Here is a 19,738-nt window from a genome sequence, read left to right on the forward strand (position 1 = left end):
AAAAAAAAAAAAAGAAAAGAAAAACTACTCCTTCCAAGGATTATCTAAAATATAATTATATAAATCTTGAAACTTGAATTATTAAAAAAAAAATATTTTCTTCAAAAAAAATATAAAAAAAATCTTAAACATTAGATGAAATGAGTGGGCAAGGAAAATTGATAGTACCAATCGGCCACGTGGCAACATCTTATACTTGATTACATGGACAGCATGACATATTTGGACAAAATTATAGTGTCTCGAATCTATAAATCTGACGCTATAATTATATGAAAATTTTCAGGGGTTCAATTGTGCAGGTGTCATTACTCACGTTAACCCAATATACCCCTGAACAAATAGGTGTTCTGCTTCAGTGAAATGTCTGCACTCGTCTTTTCATTTGCTTTTCTATTTCTGTCTTCAAACAAGAAAAGAAAAGAAAGGAAGAAAAAAAATGTTGTTCACTAATAAAGAATCCATCAGTTATGAGTTATGACTATAGAAATATGAACCACTAATAATAAAAGAATCCATCCATAGATTACTATTTTACTACGTAACAACAACAATTTTGCTTGTACTGAAAGTGATTTGAACACGACTCTTTAATATAATTTACAAAAAAATCTATAATTAATATCTGAATGTACATTTTGGATTAGCATGCCACAAGTCCACAACCTTGTTGTGCACTTGTGCTTACCGGTTGATTTGAACTTGACACTTTAATTTCCAAAAAATTTATCGCAGACCTTTTGTACGGTTGCTAGTATGTCACCACAACCAGAATATCTGAATCATGCGACAACCTAATTTTACAAGCTTCGCAAGCTTTCTAATTTATAAAACTTGCAAGACACATGAAAAACACAAAATAAATAAATAATCATATAGATTTTCATATCATCTATAAAATTACAGGGATAAATTTAGGCTAAGACTAGCGATTTTAGTTAGATTTTCATATCATCTTTCACACCCCTACCAATGACCCCCTCAAGAAAATCACGGTGAGGGATCTGCCCACTTGCCACTGTCGAGGTTCAAACATTTGTCTATTCTCTCAAATACTGCATAATGAACCAGTGAGCTAAGCCCGTGCAAGCATAATTATTATTACTAATTATATGTGTGGAGGCACACATTTATTTATACTTAAGTTTTAAGCTAAGTCAAATATAAACGAGATGTAAGAGAAACATGCAAATATAAGTGTGTATTTTTGTAAATATTTTTTTAAAAAATTTAAATAAATATTAAATGTTTATTAATTTATTTTTTTAATTAGCAAAATAATTCTAAAACGTTTTATGAAATTTTTATAAGCTTCTTAGTAGAATTTAAAAAAAAAAAGTTTATAAGATGTTAAAACGCTCACCTTTAAAAATTTATTGTATTTTAGATTTTAATTAAATGAATTTGAAAATATATTACAATATGAAATAAATAAGTACTCACTTTGTTCCATTTTATCTGTCATACTCACTATTCATTGGTCAAACCAACTCTTTCTTATTTATTTATTTTCTTTATTATTTTTTACTTTTTTTAAATTTATTTTTTGTGTTTAATAGTATTTTCAGTGTAGTTTTTAAATATATAAATTTTGTATATTAATATTAAAGTTAATATTATAAAAAATTGAATTAAAAATAAGTTCAGTCAAGCCCGTTAACTGAACCAGACACATAAAATGGGACGGAGGGAGTAATAAACAAAAAATGTCATTTTGTCCTGCGGGGCTAGGTGACTATCTCAGATAGTTCGACTAATCACCTTTAAGTCGACAAATCTTTTTTTGTTGATCATGATTTATAGAATTATATGCACCATGATTATAAGGTCTATTTTTTATATACTAAATATACATTATTTGTATACTGAATATATATTATTTGATAGTATATAAAATAATAGTTTTTTTTAAACATATAAAATAATATATTTTTAAATAATGTACTTTTTATTTATGGTATATATAACTTTGTGGACAAAGATTTATGAAATAATGATTGTTTTAAGCCTTGTTCTAGATGTGCAAATTATATCGTGGACCGCACATCAAAATGACGTCGTTTTGATTAATGAAAACAGACAGATGAAACGACCTCCGTGTCGTTTTGATTAATGAAAACAGACAGATGAAACGATCTCCGTTCCGCGCCATTCTCTTTCAGTTCATATACATTGCAGTTACATTTCAACACAACTGCAGTTACATTTCGATATAACTACAGTTTCATTCGATAATATAAAAATACAAATGTGAAACTGTTATTCAGTATCAGTTCATATACACTACAGTTACATTTCAACACAATTACAGTTACATTTTGATATAATTACAGTTTCATTCGATAATATAAAACACAAATGTGAAACTGTTATTCAGTATCAGTTCATATACACTGCAGTTACATTTCAACACAACTACAGTTATATTTCGATAGAACTACAATTTCATCGAACTACAATTTCATTCGACAATATAAAAACAAATGTAAGACAGTATCTTTTGAGATGAACTGTAGTATCAGTGGCCACGGTTCACAATGCATTGTGGATCGTGGTCCACGGTATAACGACGGTTCTAGTTGAGGAAATAATTAGTCTGGCATAAGCAAGAACATAATATATGTTTTTTAAAAAGCCCATTTTCCTATTTTCCCCTATTCTATGGGTCTCTTCCGAAGGCTACATATGTTGTGGTGAAGAGTGAAGAGCATAACACTAAACAGCGAGTGAGTGAGTGAGTGAGTGAGTGCTCATCATCACCATCATCTTCAAACTCTCGCCATAACTCTCCCCTTTCACCAAACCCTCGTGGAATAATAATGGCTATGGAAGACGTCTGGAAAGAGATCAATCTCTCCTCCCTCTACGACCACCGCTTCAACCACGATCCCAATCTTCAGGGCATGGGTTTGCACGACTTCTTGGGCCGACCCTTTGCAAAAGACACTCCGCCCAGGCCTGCGCCGCCGCCTCCGGCGACCACCAGGCTGAATCTCAACTCCGTCCCGGAGTTCCATTTCTGTGGGACTGTGCAAAACTCGGCCTTGCAGCCTCCCCGCGGCCCTGTTTCCCCTAAAGCGAGTTTCGAGGGCTTGGCTTCATCTCCGGCTGGGAGCAATGGTAGTGGGAGAAAGAGGGGCCATAACTCCTGTAATAGCTCCGGCGACAACCGGCATAAGCGGATGATTAAGAACCGGGAGTCAGCTGCTCGTTCCAGAGCTAGGAAGCAGGAAAGTTACTTTCTTTATTCACATTCTTAATCTCATTTCTTCAAATAAGCCCTTACTTTCATTCCGAGATCAAGAAAACTTGAATCCCCAAAATCATCTCCCAACCCCCCTCCCCCCACCTGTGGGATCATCTTGTCTCCTCAGCAATGGGAATTGCTCTGGGCACACAGATTCTCAAGAACATGTCTCTACCTTCCTAAGATTGTCCTACACGATCAGCTCAGATGTTTTTGGGAGTTAGATTGTGATAGCATTGATAGTGAGTTATATGTTCTTGTGGTCACCAATTTAGTCTTTGGCAGTAGGTCTGTTGAGTCACCGTGGCCTCGGGTTAAGTTGGGCCCCCACGCCCCTGCTCGATAGAGAGAGCTAGCGATTAAAATAATCCAGTTGAACACGTGGTTAGAACTTTGCTTACTATGCACAAGGAGTCCTTTTGAGAAGTTGCTTCTACACTGGGGCGCTGGTGAGACTCGATTTCGGATCATTGTTCCCAACTTCAACCCTGTGACCAACTGAGCTGGGCTATCACTCTACTACCCCGTCGGGCTGAGGTGTGGGGGTCTTGGAACGAAGAAATTTATCCATGTCCAACTCTTTATGTGTTGGACATGGACATTAGGACAAACCAACCATACTGGATGGTAGCTAGGTTGCCTTGAGTACTTGTATTGTAGTTTAGCAGATAGAATTAAGGTCTCATGTTAAAAAAAAGAGGACAAGAATGGGTAGCAGGTTGTCTTCTGGAGTCTATGCACAATGCATTAGTATTCATGAATTCAATGTCCATGAATTGAATATGTGTGCTGGCTAGCTTGTGCATTCTTGTCTTCTTGATGTGTTGTTCTTGACCACCTGGATGTGTATTGACATACCCGCAGGCTTATACAAATGAGTTGGAGCTAGAAGTGGCTCATTTGATGAAAGAGAATGCCAAGCTCATTAGACAATATCAGCAGGTATATATACAGTCACCCTTTTCCCTTAACATTTCTGGATGGTTTTAGCTTTTAATCTGCAGATGAAATGGTTTGTGAAGCTCCCAAAAGGGGCATGCTTTAATGGTTTCCTTATTGAGGTTATGGCCTCATTAAAGAAAAAAGATTGGGCTTTCTATTTATAACATGTGTACTAAAAGGGTGTGGGTGAAAGAGACTGATAAGGGAAACCTGAAGCCACCTGATGGTGTGCACTGGATAAACTCTGTCTAAAAAGGCCAATAGACTGTCGGTGTTGGGAGTAGCTTGTGGTTATTCTTTAATGGTTTCCTTATTGAGGTTATGGCCTCATTAAAGAACACTTGTTTGAAAGATTGGGTTTTCTATTTATATCACGGGTACTAAAAGGGTGCGGGGGGAAAGAGACTGGTTTTGAGTGACCGAGGGAAACCCACAACCATTACTCGAGTGTGTGTATTAACTTGGTTTCTTGAAATGGGCAGTTGCGGATAGAAGCAGCGGCTGCTCCCAAAAACCGCAAGCTCTGCCGAACCTCATCTGCTCCACTCTGAGTAATCTCCTCCACAACAATACTAGGATTTGGGAAACAACCTCTGATCTGCTACTACATCAGATTAATCTGGGACGACATAATCTAAGAAAAGAAAACTACTTGTAATTGTTGATGATGACTAGTAGTGTATGGTTCTTGAAGGAAGAATTAGGTAATGGTCAGTAGATTATATTGTGTAAATTATAAATGGAAGGTTGTTTAGTCTTTTTTGGCAAGGGAATTTCTTTCTTTATTGCTGATCTTTTTGCTTGCTTCTTTTTTTCCACTATTCTTTCTTTATCCTCTTCCATGTTAGCCATTGCTTTCATCAATAATCAAGAAAGGAAATAAGGATATAATGGATAAAAAAAGCATCAAATAATTGTGTTTTGAGTCTTTTGTCTGCTAAAGTATTCAAACTCCAAAGATATGTTTTTGAAATTTATCATTAAAAAAAGTATGAGAGATTGGTGTAGTGGATAAGCAGTAAAGTTGAAAATTTTGAGTTATATAAAAAATATAAAACAATATTATTTTATTGGATAAAATTTGAGAATTTTTATGTATGAGAGAGCACATTTTGGAGCGATTTGCCACCACGTACGTGATAGATCTATCATGTGACTATTATAAGTCAAGAATGCTTAACCATTGAATTGTAGGTCAAACACGCTTAATCACAGAGTTTTTTGACTATCTGATTCTCATATCATATTTAAACAAATTGGTAATAAGTAAGTGAATATTAACCATTTAACTACATCTTTCCATGGTAAGTTATAGCGCCACGTCTCAAATCGAGCAGGGCTGAACTCGGTAAACTGACTTCTTAGGTCTTAATTATTCATTTTCTATCCAAAACATCGAAGTGACCATCACGTGTCCCATTCTGTCCTTTGTCTTTCAATGCTTATCTAGTCTCTAAGTGGATTGGACCTTAATTTGAATATCAATTCCATTTGCGAATCTAAGTTTGTACATATGATATAAACAATAAATATGCTCTTAAATTATAAACTAATACTTTGAATTAAATTTGAGAGATAGCATATTCATGACCGAGTATGAGAGTTGTAATTGAAAAGGGTTTCACTCGTACTGTTGTAGAAACCGTTGTAATTATCGGTATGATGTTCTTTGTAGGAGGGATATAGCTAGAAGCATGGAGCTTCTTGTCTAATTTCGAGATCTTTCCTTCATTAAATTTATTTTAAAAAAATCGAATTTTACTACCTTAATTTGACAACATTATATTCTCGACTGGTTCAATCGTGATTGTTCAAGAACTAAATTGACAAAAAACTACAAACATAAAATTGAATCTAACAAAAATATTAGAATTGAACATGAAAAGAATTACTATAACCAAAGATTAAAATTGAAATTAATCCAGAGATATTACCTAAGATAAGGATAAATGCTCTATAGGCAACATAGGATAAGAGGATAATATGTTGACATGATGCAAGCTGCATTAATCGGTTGACCTTTTACGTACCAGACATATAAAGTCTTGCTTTTTGTGCTGTCGTCTTTGGATTTTATTTATTGTTGATTCCATTATTCAGTCTTTTTTTATTTCTATTTTCATTTTAATTTTTTATTTTCCAGGGGGTTTAGACAAGGATCCAATGGGTTGATGACACCACTCAGCTTCCTTGCCTCTTGGAACCTTACTACTACCTTGTCATCATTCCACAAACGTTAATTTGGGTCAGGCCTTGTACGATGTGCTGTGTCAGTGAACCCCTCTACCCATCTTTTTTTCCGACTTTATTGGACTATATCTCAAATATTATAAATTCATTTTCTTGCTCACTTTCTGCACTCAATGCGCCAAATCTAAACCTCACGTTAAACTGGTGGAAATTATCTTCAGATTGTTTGTAGTGGAATTTTGACCATACCTGACTGTTAGAAAAGAGTTTCAAGTGCAACTGTTCAATCAGTAAACCATTGTGTTAGGTGTAATTCTTTTGCATGTAACAATGGGTACTAATACACTATATATGGCACATATGTTACATATATGGCATGTTCTAAATCATTAAGAAAGAGTGTTACTTTCTTTATTTTCTACAAATATAACACGTGACAAAAATTTTACTCGAATTCCACAAATTGTCATACTTTTTCTATAACAATTTAACACAACCGACAAGTGCTTGTTCTGTAAAGTAAATTATGAATTTACTATGCCCTACCACACAATATTTTCAAAGTACTCTTTTGTTTGGTATAATCAATCCAAATGTACCTACTGTTCTTTTTATTTATTTATTTATTTTTATTTTCTTTATAGAAATAGTACTCACGCAGTCTGGTTAATTATCATTTGGCTCAACCAATGACAATACAGTTGGATCTTGGGTGAGTCCAACTAGGTGTGAAAGGTCGAGCTATGCTTAACAGCTTAAGTCATGTAGATTGATCAAAAGCCATTGCGTGAAATCAAAACTTGATAGTGAGAATTATGGTGTGAAGAGTCCTCACCGATAACTTAATTGATACTCGGGTGATAAATTGATGGTAAAGATTTAGGATTGAGATTTGGCCCATGACAGTTATAGAATAGGAGTGAAAATCCAATGTGATGAGTTTTTGGGAGCATTAGACACTAGTCTTTTACTGTGATTTATCCCGCTATAATTATGTCGGGTGGGGATGAATGGATACTTGAGCGAGATGAGATGCCATATAAGTAGAGGACACTATTTTCCTATTTGTTTTTGCTTTACATATCAAACATGACATACACTTTCCTAATGATACATTGTGGTTGCTTTATTTGACAAGATTATGGTGTCTAGCAGCTGGATTTTTTTACTTCTTACAAACTTTTTTTTATTAAATTTATATATTTACATGTACCTCAGCCCCAAAAAACAAATTTAAAGTTTCTAATATCACGCGTAAAAGAATATCCTCAAAATTTTGTATATACAAAATAAATCTAAATATTACCCACCGAGACATATGTTTTATATTTTCCCACTTAAAAAAAATGATATGAAAAATAGCTATTAGTAAACATAGTTTCTACTTTTCTAATGAAAAGAAAAAAAAATTATGCCAATTACTGTGTAGTGTGATGTCTATCTTTGTTACCATTTTAAATGAATGGTCACATAATCTAATTTCAGTGGAGGAATGGTCACATAATCTAATTTCAGTGGAGGGATATGTGGACTCTGAGAAGGTGTTGTGCCAGGTACGGCATCAAAGATCCGACCCACAAAAAACTCATTACAAGAGTAAAATTCAACTTAAAAACCAATGCGCACATCAAAAAAAAAAACATCTTTGATTTTTAAATATGACAAAAACCTTTAAAAAACCATTGGTATGGTTGCTCTTATGGATTGATTTTTCATGTCATCATTATACTTGTGAACTATCTACTGATGTAACATCTGAGTCGGAAAATCTAGTTCTATGAACATTAATTACATTTTGCAATATGAAATAGTGAAATAGATGAAAGGATTACACTAGAAATGCAATGGAAAATAGAGAAGGGGGTTTTTGAATAAATTGACAAAAACAAAAGCAACATCACTGTGCAGATTTGTTTCCCTAAATTGTTTCATTCATTACAGAAAGCAAATCAAAAGGGAGAGGAGGAGGGCACAAGAGAGTGGCCTACAAAGTTGCTGGAGGCCACAGCAAAGAGACAAGAGCCCAGCCACCTGACATTAGAACCCTCTTCCTCTTTCCTCTGAGACATAGGAAAGAGGAGAAGGCGGGAAATGAGGGATACAGAAGAGGAGAGTAGTGGTAAGTGTGATGGTATCCACAGCCCTAATGCTGATCACAAAATCGAGCAAGACTTCTGAGTCTTGGCCTTCTTTTTCTTCGCCTTGGGTGGCGCGAGCACAACTTTAATCGCAGCATCAAACACTCCTTTAACATTCTGCAACGGGTAATTGGCCCGGATAACTACAATGCTCGTGAAGGAGTTAAAGTAAAATGCGATTTGAAACTGCGAGGATACAAACCTCTTGTGTTTTTGAACTGCATTCAATGTAGGCAGGTGCAGCAATTGTTTTCTTGAGCTCCTCTCCCTGGAGGCAGAACGCAAAGTAATACAATTTAAAACAACGATTATGAAAAAAAAAACCTCCTTCTCCTTGCAGGTAATTGAAGAGATGTAAAATAGTGGTTTTGCTCGTACCTGAGCAGTGGTAATTGGCACAGCACCAGGATGGTCAACAAAGAACTGCTTATCATCCCGAAGATCTGAGTCCATTATAACAGGAAATTGATTGATGGTTTCTTGATAATAAGAGAATGACAGAAACATACTAGTGAATTTGAACAACCCGCCAACTAATCAGATGATTATAGAATTCTCACACAATCAACAACTTAAACAGTCGAACTAATTACACAACAACAAGATCCATAATTCAGTACATTTGACTAATATACAATACTCTATACTAGTACTGTAGTATGACTAGCTCTAGTGGTGCGACTCTGGGCTAAATGACAATGAAACATCAATCTCATCACAAATTCAGTTAAGTAAAATGTGTGATCAAATGATCTGAAAACACTAAACTGAATTGATCTAAAAATACTAAAGATTATGGAGTATGAATCCTCACCAAGTTTAGTTCCAACAAGGACTATTGGGACACCAGGAGCATAATGTGTCAACTCAGGAATCCACTAGCAAGAGAATAATCAAAACCAAGATAAGTTCTCCACCATGAACAAAAAGAGGGAGAAACCGCATGTATACAGCCATCAAATCCTAACCTTTTTGGAAACATTCTCATAGCTGGCTTTACTAATGAGAGAAAATGCCAAAATGAAAACATCAGCTCCACGGTAACTCAGAGGTCTTAGTCTATTATAATCCTCCTGGCCTGTATACACATAAATACATAATACTAAGATTTATATTGATGCAGACAAGTAAATGTAGAATGAAAGAAATAAATAACCTGCCACACCCACAAGCTCGGGTTGCCCACATTCACTTAAATTAGAAATAGAATCAATGAAATTTGAAATAGTTACCAGCAGTATCCCACAAACCAAGGTTAACGGTACTCCCATTGACAACCACATTGGCACTGAAATTGTCGAATACAGTTGGAACATAATCCTGTAGTACATATCACTATAAGAAATTACAAACTGAAACAAAAGTTTGAATTCTTATCATACAACCCGAGTACCCAACTCAGACATGCACCACATAAAACATCAAGGTGAGTAATTTAACATACATGTACACACAATTTCTCAAAATGCATTTCAATGTTGTAACAAAAGATATAAACATATACATATCTAACAGTATTTATAAAATCAATTACCTAGACTTGAGAAATTCGATAAAAAGAAAGGTTCATCTTTCCTCAATGTTCTATTTATATCAAGATTAATTCATTAAAGCATCAGAAATCCAAAACTCACAATCAATACAGCCAAACGAGGGAAGGCCATAAGGAAAAAGGGCAAGGACACAATAAATTTTTAGCTAGTCCAGCTTCCTCCAGCTCTTAGACATTGCCAACATAAGCTAGCAAAACTTTATCACTAGAGTACATTTATTAGCAGCTCCTAAAAAGAAAGATTCATCCTTTTTCTGTTCCTCTTTCCTTTTCATCCACAGTCGCAACCATAAATTTAGGCATTCAAAGATGAAAATTTGCAAAAAGCATGCCATAACAAAACCTAAAGAGGGAAAGAAATGAGGCAACCCCAGCCAAATTGGTCAAATTGGTTACAAGTTCAACTCCCAACGGGAATGGCCTATTGGCCATCTTGGTTTGAACGGCTATGGATAACCTAAGTAGGCTATCTTGGTTTGAACGGGTCGGCTATCGACAACCTAGACTTGTTTAACTCCTTGTGGTCCTTTGGGATGCACATTATAGGTCTGGTTTAACTCCTTGTGATCCTTTAGGATGCATATTATCAGCAGTGACTACGGATTTTCCTCATCACCGAGAAAGAGGGAAAGAAATGTAAGATACTGATTTCACAATTATAACAATCACCGCAACACGCCTTAGGCAATGAAGTAAAGAAAATACAATAAAAAGGCGGGGAAAGCAGACAAACCGTGGGGAAAGTGTTGCTGGTGTATGAAATAAGGAGGCAGGTCTTGCCAACAGCGCCATCACCGACTGTGACGCACTTGATGAACCTAGAAGCGCTCATTCTGAAGGCCTCAGATCTTCTTCCTCCTCAGAAGACCTGATTTTTGCTTCTATAGCCACTCCAGTTCCCGGGGAAATGCAGCACGGAGGAAGCAGAACCAACAAGGAGCGTCGCCGGGGTATAACCCTAACCCTAATTCCAACAAAAAGGGGATAGATTGGAGACGATAAATTGGATGGGGGCAGAGAGAGTGAGTGAGAAAGAGAGAATGAATGGGGGAGAGATTAGAGTGTATTTTGGGATCCAAGATCCAAAGAGGAAGTATGCATATACGTGTGTGCAGCGTACCTTATTTTCGCCGTGAAATATTGCCTTTGAATCGTTCGCTGAAATGCGAGAGAGACGACCGATCCAACAAGCCACCCACCAACCAATTAAGCTATTGCCCATTTCTCTCAGTAAAAAAGACATATGGGCCTCACATTCAACATATTGGCCCACCTAAACTCAATTCTCTTTATTACATTTTGAAATTCGGATCTTCAATAATGTAATTAAAATATGCAATTGAGGAACGTCGCAAGATCGAACTCTGATGATAGCTATTGATTTTTTGGGTTACACTCTCTCTGTTGAACCAATACTCAAGCTCTCATTAATAGTATTTATAAGAAAAAAACAATTTGATGTTTACAAAGGTAGTGATGAAAGTCTTTAGGTTTATGACTGACTGTTAAGTGTTAATAGAGGTAGTCATGACTATCTCTTTTGACAATTAATGTGTCTCACATTAACAATAACTCGTTGAATATGTTGCATTAGAAATTAATTATTTTTTTGGTCATGTGATTACAATTTTTACCCAATTTAGTCATTAACTATAGCGATTTCTCTTGATTTAATCATTGATTCTAACAGCCGAGGACTCAATTGGATAAAACTATCCAAGTCGAGGAGCTAATTAATGAAACACAAAAGATCATTAAGACTAAATCGATAAAAACTACTATAGTCGATGACTAAATTGAGTAATTCTAAAAATTATATAAGGTGATGTGAAAGTGATATTACACTTCATAGGGAATATCCCTCGAGTTTAGGACTTGACCCGCCCGCCTGACACTGACCAGAAGCGATACGCTTCTCGACCTTCCCGGAGAGCTGACCTTGTTGACCTTGTTGATGAGCCTCTCCCAGGTCCCCCCTGCATCAAGGCCTCGCCCCCGATCTGTCGAGCCCGGCCCGATCATATTACCTTCCGCTTTGGTTATAAACATCTCAGAGGCACGAAAGGCATCTTGCCCCACGTGTACGGTTATGGCGCCATTCGACCAGAGAACCGGTGCACGCGCTTCACGTGCCTAGCATGCTGAGGGCTCGGAACTTTTTCCATAACTACGCTATAAATACCGCATTAAATGCAAAAGAGAGGGACTTTTGGCTGTTTCTAGAACTTAATTAGGAGAGAGCTCGAGAATCTCTGACTTAGGCCCATACTAACCTAAGTATCTTAACTCAGACCGACCTGAACACAATTACGTATCCTTAACGTTGTAGGGTCGGTATATTCTGTATCAATTTTAAAAGAAAGAAAAGAATTGTAAGAATGATTAATTGCAAATTTAATGATATATCATTTTGAAAGTGAAAGAAGATTACATGGTGAAAGATAGCCTATATGCGAATGTGAAGTGCAATAGGACTCAGCATGTTGAAGATTTCTTCCCGCCAGTCCGTTCGGACAGTAATAGTCCCTCTCCCTATCTTGACGTCATCCTTTCATGTTCCCTCCAAATGGAAGATGAATCAAAATTCGATTCTTTGCTTGTCTTCTTCAGTTCTATATGCATTGCTTCTGCACTCCATATATTTCTATTCTTTCCGCCTCTCTATATATACGAACACATACTTTCATCTAGTCATCTCGTATACCTGCAAGCATTGCAATTCAATTGAATAAAACCGCGCACCAATTATTTCATCATTTTCTCGAGCTCTGATCCAATGGCGGCGGTAGCACCAGCAGTGGACGCCGAGTATCTGAAGGAAATAGAGCTGACAAGGGCAGATCTCCGATCTGTCATCTCCAGCATGAACATTGCTCCTCTCATGCTTCGCTTGGCGTATGTTCTCTCTGATCTGATCTCCTTTCGAAAATTCGCAGCTGCAGCTACTTCTCAATAGGCATTTGAATTAGAAATTAGAAATTTGAAATCTAAACAAAAAATTTAATGTTGAATTCGTGATTGATCTTTTCTGTTTTCGGTTCCGTGAAGTTAGTATTGGTTTGGTTAACTGAATTGAGAATTTGGAATTTCATCTTGTGTTCATGTTTGTTGAGCTCGAGGTACCTTATTTGCAGGTGGCATGATGCCGGCACGTATGATGCCTTTACGAAGACAGGAGGTCCTAATGGATCCATTAGAAATCCGAAAGAATACTCGCATGCTGCCAATGCTGGATTGAAAGTTGCAATTGATATTTGCGGTAAGATTAGCTTGAATTTTGTATGTAGTTGATACTGATTTGTATGCATGGTTGAAAAATATGAATTTGATGACTGTTTTTTAATTATTTTTCTTTATATATTTGACATCAGAGGAAGTAAAAGCCTATCATCCAAAAATTACTTATGCTGACCTCTACCAGGTGAAATAATTTTTTTTTGGTTTGTGTGGTTGATTTTTGAAATACCAATTTTAGTCACACGAACATTTTTGATCCACATGTTTAATTACTACCAATCTTCATCTACTAATATTATTTTCGTACTAAAATTGATCATGTCGGCCACCCCTCCGGCTAAAACATGCCGGATTATGTAATTTGTAAGGGTATTTTCATCCATTATATTCAAGTATAATGTTCCAAAGTTTGGAGCATTTTTAGCCGGATTGCATAATATATATACACAATCTTACATGTTTTAGCCATCGGGGTGACCGGCGTGATCAATTTTGATACGAAAACAATAGTTGTGAATGAAAATTTGTAGTAATTAAACATGTGGACCAAAATTGGTATTTGCTCACATATATAATTATAATCAAATAAGGCTTCAAAAAGTGTGAAATAATATGAATTGTCATTTTAAAATAATCAATGACTAGAAAATAATGAAAAAAAAGGGACCTGTCAATTTTATATATATATAAACCAGGAATAAAAAACCTTGTAAAAAAAAATACTAACCACACAAGGTGGACGTAATATAGTGCATTCATGCACAAAAATCATCATCCTTTTTATACACTGTTTTTTTAATTAATCTCCTCTTTTTGTATCTCCTTTTGCCTGGGGAGGGATTGGTTATGATGGCGTAGCTTGCTGGGGTTGTTGCTGTTGAGGTCACTGGAGGTCCTATCATCGATTTCGTCCCCGGTAGAAAGGTACATTAATGGTGAAAAATGTAATAATTTAGTAGCTTTTTTACTTCAAATTTTCATGTTACTAGAACAAACACGTTTATAAGCTATTATATTCTTAAGGATTCATTGGAGTCACCAGAAGAAGGGCGCCTTCCTGATGCCAAACAAGGTAGGTCATCATGCTGCATTTACTCTCAATTCGATCATCTACATTTTCTTGCTCACAAAAGATAAAATTTCTTCCCCAAGCTCTCACACCCCAACCCTACGAGATAGTGAAAGGGTATAAATTACGATGATTCAACGACCTATTAGGTAGAAGGACCATTGTCAGTTGATATCTATATGGAGCCCACCATATTGGGTGTAACTCCACATTACCCACAATCTATTACCTAAGAACTAATTGAGCTCCTCATGCTAGCATTCAGCAATATATTGTATTAATGCTTGATGTTTTTTGTTAATACTTCTTCAGGTCCATCTCACCTGAGAAGTGTCTTCCATAGAATGGGCTTAACTGACAAGGATATTGTGGCATTGTCTGGAGGCCACACACTGGTATAGTTTTAATATGCACCCTGAGCTTAACTCCTGGTAAAGGATATATCAGTATTTATTGCTTGTTTTTGGGTTCTGCCATGCAGGGAAAAGCTCACAGGGACAGGTCAGGCTTTGAGGGCCAGTGGACAAAGGAGCATTTGAAATTTGATAATTCATATTTTGTGTAAGATTTTTAGTACAAAGTTGATTGCATAACTTGTGTTTTTCATCTCTGCTGAATCCATTTTGTAATTTATCTGCAGGGAGCTTCTTAAAGGAGATTCTGATGGCCTATTAAAACTGCCCACTGATAAAGCTCTGGTGGAAGATCCTAAATTCCGCCAGTATGTGCTACTTTATGCCCAGGTAAATTCTGCATTGGTAATGGGCTGAAAAATTGTGTATATTTAGGATATTTATAATCCACTAAAATAATAGATAATTGATGAAAATGTAAACAACGGACAAATGATAAGATTGTACACAAAAATTCAAATTTCAAAAGAAAATTAATGAAAAAGAAATTTGGCAATCACAAAATTTGTGCATAATTTACCTGTAATCCCTAAAACAACAATAAGCTTTCTAAGGTAAGTCTGACTTGACCGTTACTATTTAAGAAAAATATTATATTTCTTTGAATTCACTTAATTTTATGGTAATACAATTTTTAAAATTCATTGGTTATGTATAAATTGGTCAATCACATCTTATCATATGGTAATTGATGACAATGTAATCCACTAAAATACTAGGTAATTGATGACCATGTAAACAACGGACAAATGATAAGATTGTACACGAAAATTCAAATTTCAAAAGAAAATCAATAAGGAAGAAAATGGAAGTATTTGTTGCCGAGGAGTTGAAAGAAATTTGGCAATTACAAAGTTTATGCATAATTTAGTTGTAAACCCTAAACACCAATACGCTTTCTAAGGAAAGTTCGGCTTGACCATTTCCTACCCAATATCATTTGAGAAAAATAGCATTTTTTTCTTGAATTCACCTCGATCTTGAAACAATACAATTCTTTATATTCATTGGTCGCACATAAATTGGCCATGAATTAAAAGAAATTTGGCAAAATTACAAAGTTTTTGCATAATTTAGTAAACCCTAAACACTAATACGCTTTTTCTAAAGAAAGTTTGGCTTGACCCCGATATCATTTAAGAAAATTAACTTTTTTTTTTGAATTCACCTCAATCTTGAGACTATAATTCTTTATATACATTGATCATAAATTGGCCATCCATAAAAAAAAATTACTAGATAAATTCAGAATGGAGGGTGTTGTATGGGCATCCACTCATTATTTAACCTGTAACAATTTGTTTTAATATAGTTAAAATTGTTTTAAGTTTCAAGTCATTGGTTGGTTAATAGTCAATCATTTTCTCAATGATTGATTACTTGATCAGGATGAAGAGGCATTTTTCAGAGATTATGCAGAGTCTCACAAGAAGTTGTCAGAGCTGGGATTTACTTCACCACCACCGTCCTCTACTAAGTTGTGCGGGAGAGTTATCATTGGAGTTGCAGTAGCCGCAGTTGCAATCCTAAGTTACTATTACGCCGACTCGCACTGAACACCCAAAGACTCAAAGAATAATACTGTAAAAGGACCATGAAATTGTATAATCTTTATATTGTTTGTTTCTTCCAATAAAGTTAAACATGAATAAAAATAACCACATTATCTCTCCCTCCCCCTCTTATTCAGAGGAATGAGAATAAAGGAGAACAAGCTCATCTCCCCGCCCTATATAATTTATGACATTTTCAATATAATGTTTTAGTCAGACTAGACTAGACTCCTCCTTTTGGACTGAGAGACAAGGTGATGTCTTGGAAAACCTTGAGCCTCTTGTCCACCTTTCTTATTGCTTCTGGCTTCAACTTTTCAGTATCATCTGAGCCCAGAACTGCAGCAATGATGGCCTCCTCAAACTCCTTGCTATCTGGCAGCAATCCCTCTACAGCAGCAGAAACTTGGGCCTTATCCTCCTGCTTTCTCACCTTATTGTTTTCAGTGTACTCTTCTGTTTCACTGATTGTTCTCTTGAGTCTTTCAGGGAACTGAGGAAATGGGAGGTCCTTGGGGAACCTGGCAGAGTAGAATGGAGGGGCGTGGCTGTTCAGTGCATTCACCGTGCAGAAGGTGAGTGCTTTCCCACTCCTTTGGTTCATGATTATGTTACAAGAATTGAGATTCTCGTCTGGGAATTCATCAGGGATTGTGGGGGTTGGGAATGGGGTGGGGTTTTGGTGATGATTTTCACTGCAAGGCTGTGGCTGCCAGATTGCAGAGGAGCCCAGGAAGGACTCAAACACTTTGCTCTGTTGAAGCCTGTCGGTGCCGGCGGCTTTAGTCATCATTTCTGACTCTAAGTCCCGGAGCATTTGCTGGGCTCTCTCGTAGGCCTTTAGATGAGAGTCCACGCCTCTCGGCCCGTCCGCCACGGCCGGCCTCACCCGCCGCAGATTCTCCTTCGCTTCCCCAATCCGCCCTTGCTTCATCAGGCAGATTCCCAGGTTGCACATCTTGTTGTTGTCTGGCGCAACCAGTAAAGCCCTTCTGTAAGCTTCTTCGGCTTCTATGTATTTGTTTTGCTGCATCAATGCCCACCCTAGATTCCCCTGCAAAATCACACCTCCCCCATTGTTAAAAAAAAATCAAGAATTCAGGCAATTCACAGTTTCTTATATCAAATCTATCCTCCATACATACCAGCAACCTATTTGCTTCTTGCTCCACAGAAACCTGAAACTTCTTCCCTTGTGATCTAGCAGTCTTTGTTCTCTTCCCATTGAAAGCTAGCCCTTGATGGATCAAGTACAACTTGTGCTTCAGAAGTGCTATCTGATCATCCAATCTCCCACATCTCTGAATTAAAAAAAAAAAAAGTCATGATCTTTTACTGGTTAAGATCCAAGACGAGAAGTGCAGAACCACTGATAGTGATTGCAGGTTCTTCCCTTGTCACCCAAATCACATTTCCACTCTATAAAATAAAGAGTGGAAAATTACTGGTTAGGGTCACAAGACGGGAAAGTGCAGACCCACTGATAGTGGTTGCGGTTTCCCTTGTCACCCAATCACATTTGAACTCTATAAAATAAAGAGTGGAAAATGGAAGCAGACCTTGAAGAGATCCAAGAGAATGTTGTCGAGAGCTTCCTGAGCTTGATCGGAACACCGGTTCCTCAATGATCTAATCGCTTCAATGGCTTCTTCCGCCCTGTTTTGCTGCTTCATCACAATCGCCATGTCTTTCAAAGCACTATCCACCCTATCCCCCGCATTGATGGCTGCCCAAAACAACGGAATCGCCCTCTCCGGATCCTTATCCACCAACTGATCATTCCAAACCAAAAAAAATCAAACCCAAATTCCATTCCATTCCATAGTCTCAATTCAGAGAGGCTTACTTACTTGAACGTTCTTGGCTCTGACATAAGGGGTGTCCCCAACAGGGACTTTGTGAGCGATATGGAACGAGTCAGAGCGCATTCTGGAAAGGCCGCCCCCGAGCGGCTTGGCTGGTGAAACGGGAGCGGACTTTGAGGGACGGAAACCAGGAGGGGCATTCACCATGTCCTGCAACATCTTGCTAATGGCGAAAGGTTTCGTCGTTTCGGGGACGGGATGGGATGGAAGCTTTGCTCTGTGGAAGAAGGGAGAGTGGATGGAGGGGGTAATGTAGGGCTCCAATTATTTTACCGTTGAAACTAGCCGTTGTGCTTACCATATAATTGGCCTGGTTTACTGTTTGAAAATGGGAGGGACACGTGCGCACTCCTCCCTGTTGTCCAAATCTAATTTTTTGTTGTTCGCTGGATTTTGCATTTTCCACCCTTTATTTTTTTTGCTGTTCTTATTCTGACACCTTCGTTGTTCAAATTTCATATTTACACCCCTTGTTTTTTTTCTTTGTTTTGTGAACTTGGATTGAGCAATCCCAAGTGCATCCTCAAAGAGCAATTGCCGGACTCTATTCAGTGGAACAGTAGGATAATGCTCAAATGTGAGAGGGTTTGGATGATGCCATATATTTTGCACGTGTTAGTTTTTTCCTATGAATACTTATAACTTGTCGTATTCAATCACGCTCGACACAAATTCTTATGGCCTCAGTGATATATTGACATGAAAATGTGGTTCTTTTGTGTGACTCTAAGATTATTCTTATCTCTACAATACTCTTTCACTTTCAAAAGTGAGTACAGTTCTTTCATTGGAATAGTGCGATAATGCTCAAGTTAAGTTGGTGAGAGGTCTTAAAGAATGTCATCTAATTTAGACACGTGTTAGTTACTCTATGAATACTTGTAACTCATCGTATCCAAATTCCAATCACGTTGGATAGATGCAAACTCTTATGGCTTCAGTGATATAAAAGTGCAGTTCTTTTGTGGGACTCTAAAGTTATTCTTATCCCATCAATATTCTTGAGTTCTTCATTGAAATAATAGGATAATGCTCAAACTAGGTTGGTGAGAGGCCTTGGAGGATGCTATCTAATTTGCACATGTTAGCTTCCCTATGAGAGTATTTGTAACTCATCACGTCTCGTTGGCTCTTATAACCTCAATGAGATGAAAAATATTCTTTTTTTGTGTAGCCTTAAGCTTTGACCTAGCTCTTAAACAACTGTTGAATCACCTTTCAATTACACTTGTGTACAACCCTTCCACCAACATATATAGTATGAGTCTATAATAAATAACATATCATTCTGCATTAAATTAAGCTAAGACTATGAGTCATTCCAACCCAATAAAATTTTTTTATAGGATGCTCTTATGGCCAAAGTGTGGTTCTTTTGTCCAGGTCTTTCTCCGTCCGCTTAACGGGCCAGGGCGACCCGCGTTCGCTCCGAGAGGCAAGGGAATCGTCACTTGTGGGAATTGAACTCGGGTTCTCCCGAAATTCTTCCCCAGAAAGAGAGCTCACTTGCGACTTGAGCTACCCCATTGGAT

General features: G+C 37.0%; 4 protein-coding genes across 5 annotated transcripts; 2 read left to right on the plus strand and 2 right to left on the minus strand.

The window, feature by feature from the left end:
- Nucleotides 1-2,684: 2,684 nt before the first annotated feature.
- Nucleotides 2,685-4,983, plus strand: LOC115999247 (bZIP transcription factor 27-like). The gene is made up of 3 exons (XM_031239089.1): nt 2,685-3,230; nt 4,112-4,189; nt 4,672-4,983. The coding sequence occupies exons 1-3, from the start codon at nt 2,820-2,822 to the stop codon at nt 4,738-4,740; spliced, it is 558 nt and encodes a 185-aa protein (XP_031094949.1). The 5' UTR covers nt 2,685-2,819; the 3' UTR covers nt 4,741-4,983.
- Nucleotides 4,984-8,219: 3,236 nt separating this feature from the next.
- LOC115999246 (rac-like GTP-binding protein ARAC1) lies at nt 8,220-11,322 on the minus strand. 2 transcript variants are annotated; one of them, XM_031239087.1, is made up of 8 exons: nt 11,190-11,322; nt 10,803-11,033; nt 9,750-9,837; nt 9,486-9,595; nt 9,332-9,395; nt 8,896-8,960; nt 8,720-8,785; nt 8,220-8,634 (listed from the first exon to the last, which is right to left on the minus strand). In XM_031239087.1, exons 2-8 carry the CDS (start codon nt 10,899-10,901, stop codon nt 8,533-8,535), a joined length of 594 nt encoding a protein of 197 aa, XP_031094947.1. In that variant the 5' UTR covers nt 10,902-11,033; nt 11,190-11,322; the 3' UTR covers nt 8,220-8,532. The 2 variants fall into 2 exon arrangements, with proteins under 2 accessions (XP_031094947.1, XP_031094948.1); XM_031239088.1 differs by lacking the exon at nt 11,190-11,322 and having other exon boundaries at nt 10,803-11,180.
- A 1,459-nt stretch (nt 11,323-12,781) lies between these two features.
- Nucleotides 12,782-16,459, plus strand: LOC116000189 (probable L-ascorbate peroxidase 3). The gene is made up of 9 exons (XM_031240220.1): nt 12,782-12,964; nt 13,204-13,328; nt 13,441-13,490; nt 14,165-14,230; nt 14,330-14,378; nt 14,688-14,770; nt 14,857-14,936; nt 15,016-15,118; nt 16,177-16,459. The coding sequence occupies exons 1-9, from the start codon at nt 12,846-12,848 to the stop codon at nt 16,342-16,344; spliced, it is 843 nt and encodes a 280-aa protein (XP_031096080.1). The 5' UTR covers nt 12,782-12,845; the 3' UTR covers nt 16,345-16,459.
- On the minus strand, nt 16,378-18,418 carry LOC116000188 (protein POLLENLESS 3-LIKE 2-like). Its single transcript, XM_031240219.1, has 4 exons — nt 18,192-18,418; nt 17,901-18,113; nt 17,487-17,642; nt 16,378-17,395 (listed from the first exon to the last, which is right to left on the minus strand). Exons 1-4 carry the CDS (start codon nt 18,363-18,365, stop codon nt 16,565-16,567), a joined length of 1,374 nt encoding a protein of 457 aa, XP_031096079.1. The 5' UTR covers nt 18,366-18,418; the 3' UTR covers nt 16,378-16,564.
- Nucleotides 18,419-19,738: the final 1,320 nt, after the last annotated feature.

This window comes from Ipomoea triloba, chromosome 12, assembly GCF_003576645.1.
Source record: "Ipomoea triloba cultivar NCNSP0323 chromosome 12, ASM357664v1".
Lineage (NCBI taxonomy): Eukaryota > Viridiplantae > Streptophyta > Magnoliopsida > Solanales > Convolvulaceae > Ipomoea > Ipomoea triloba.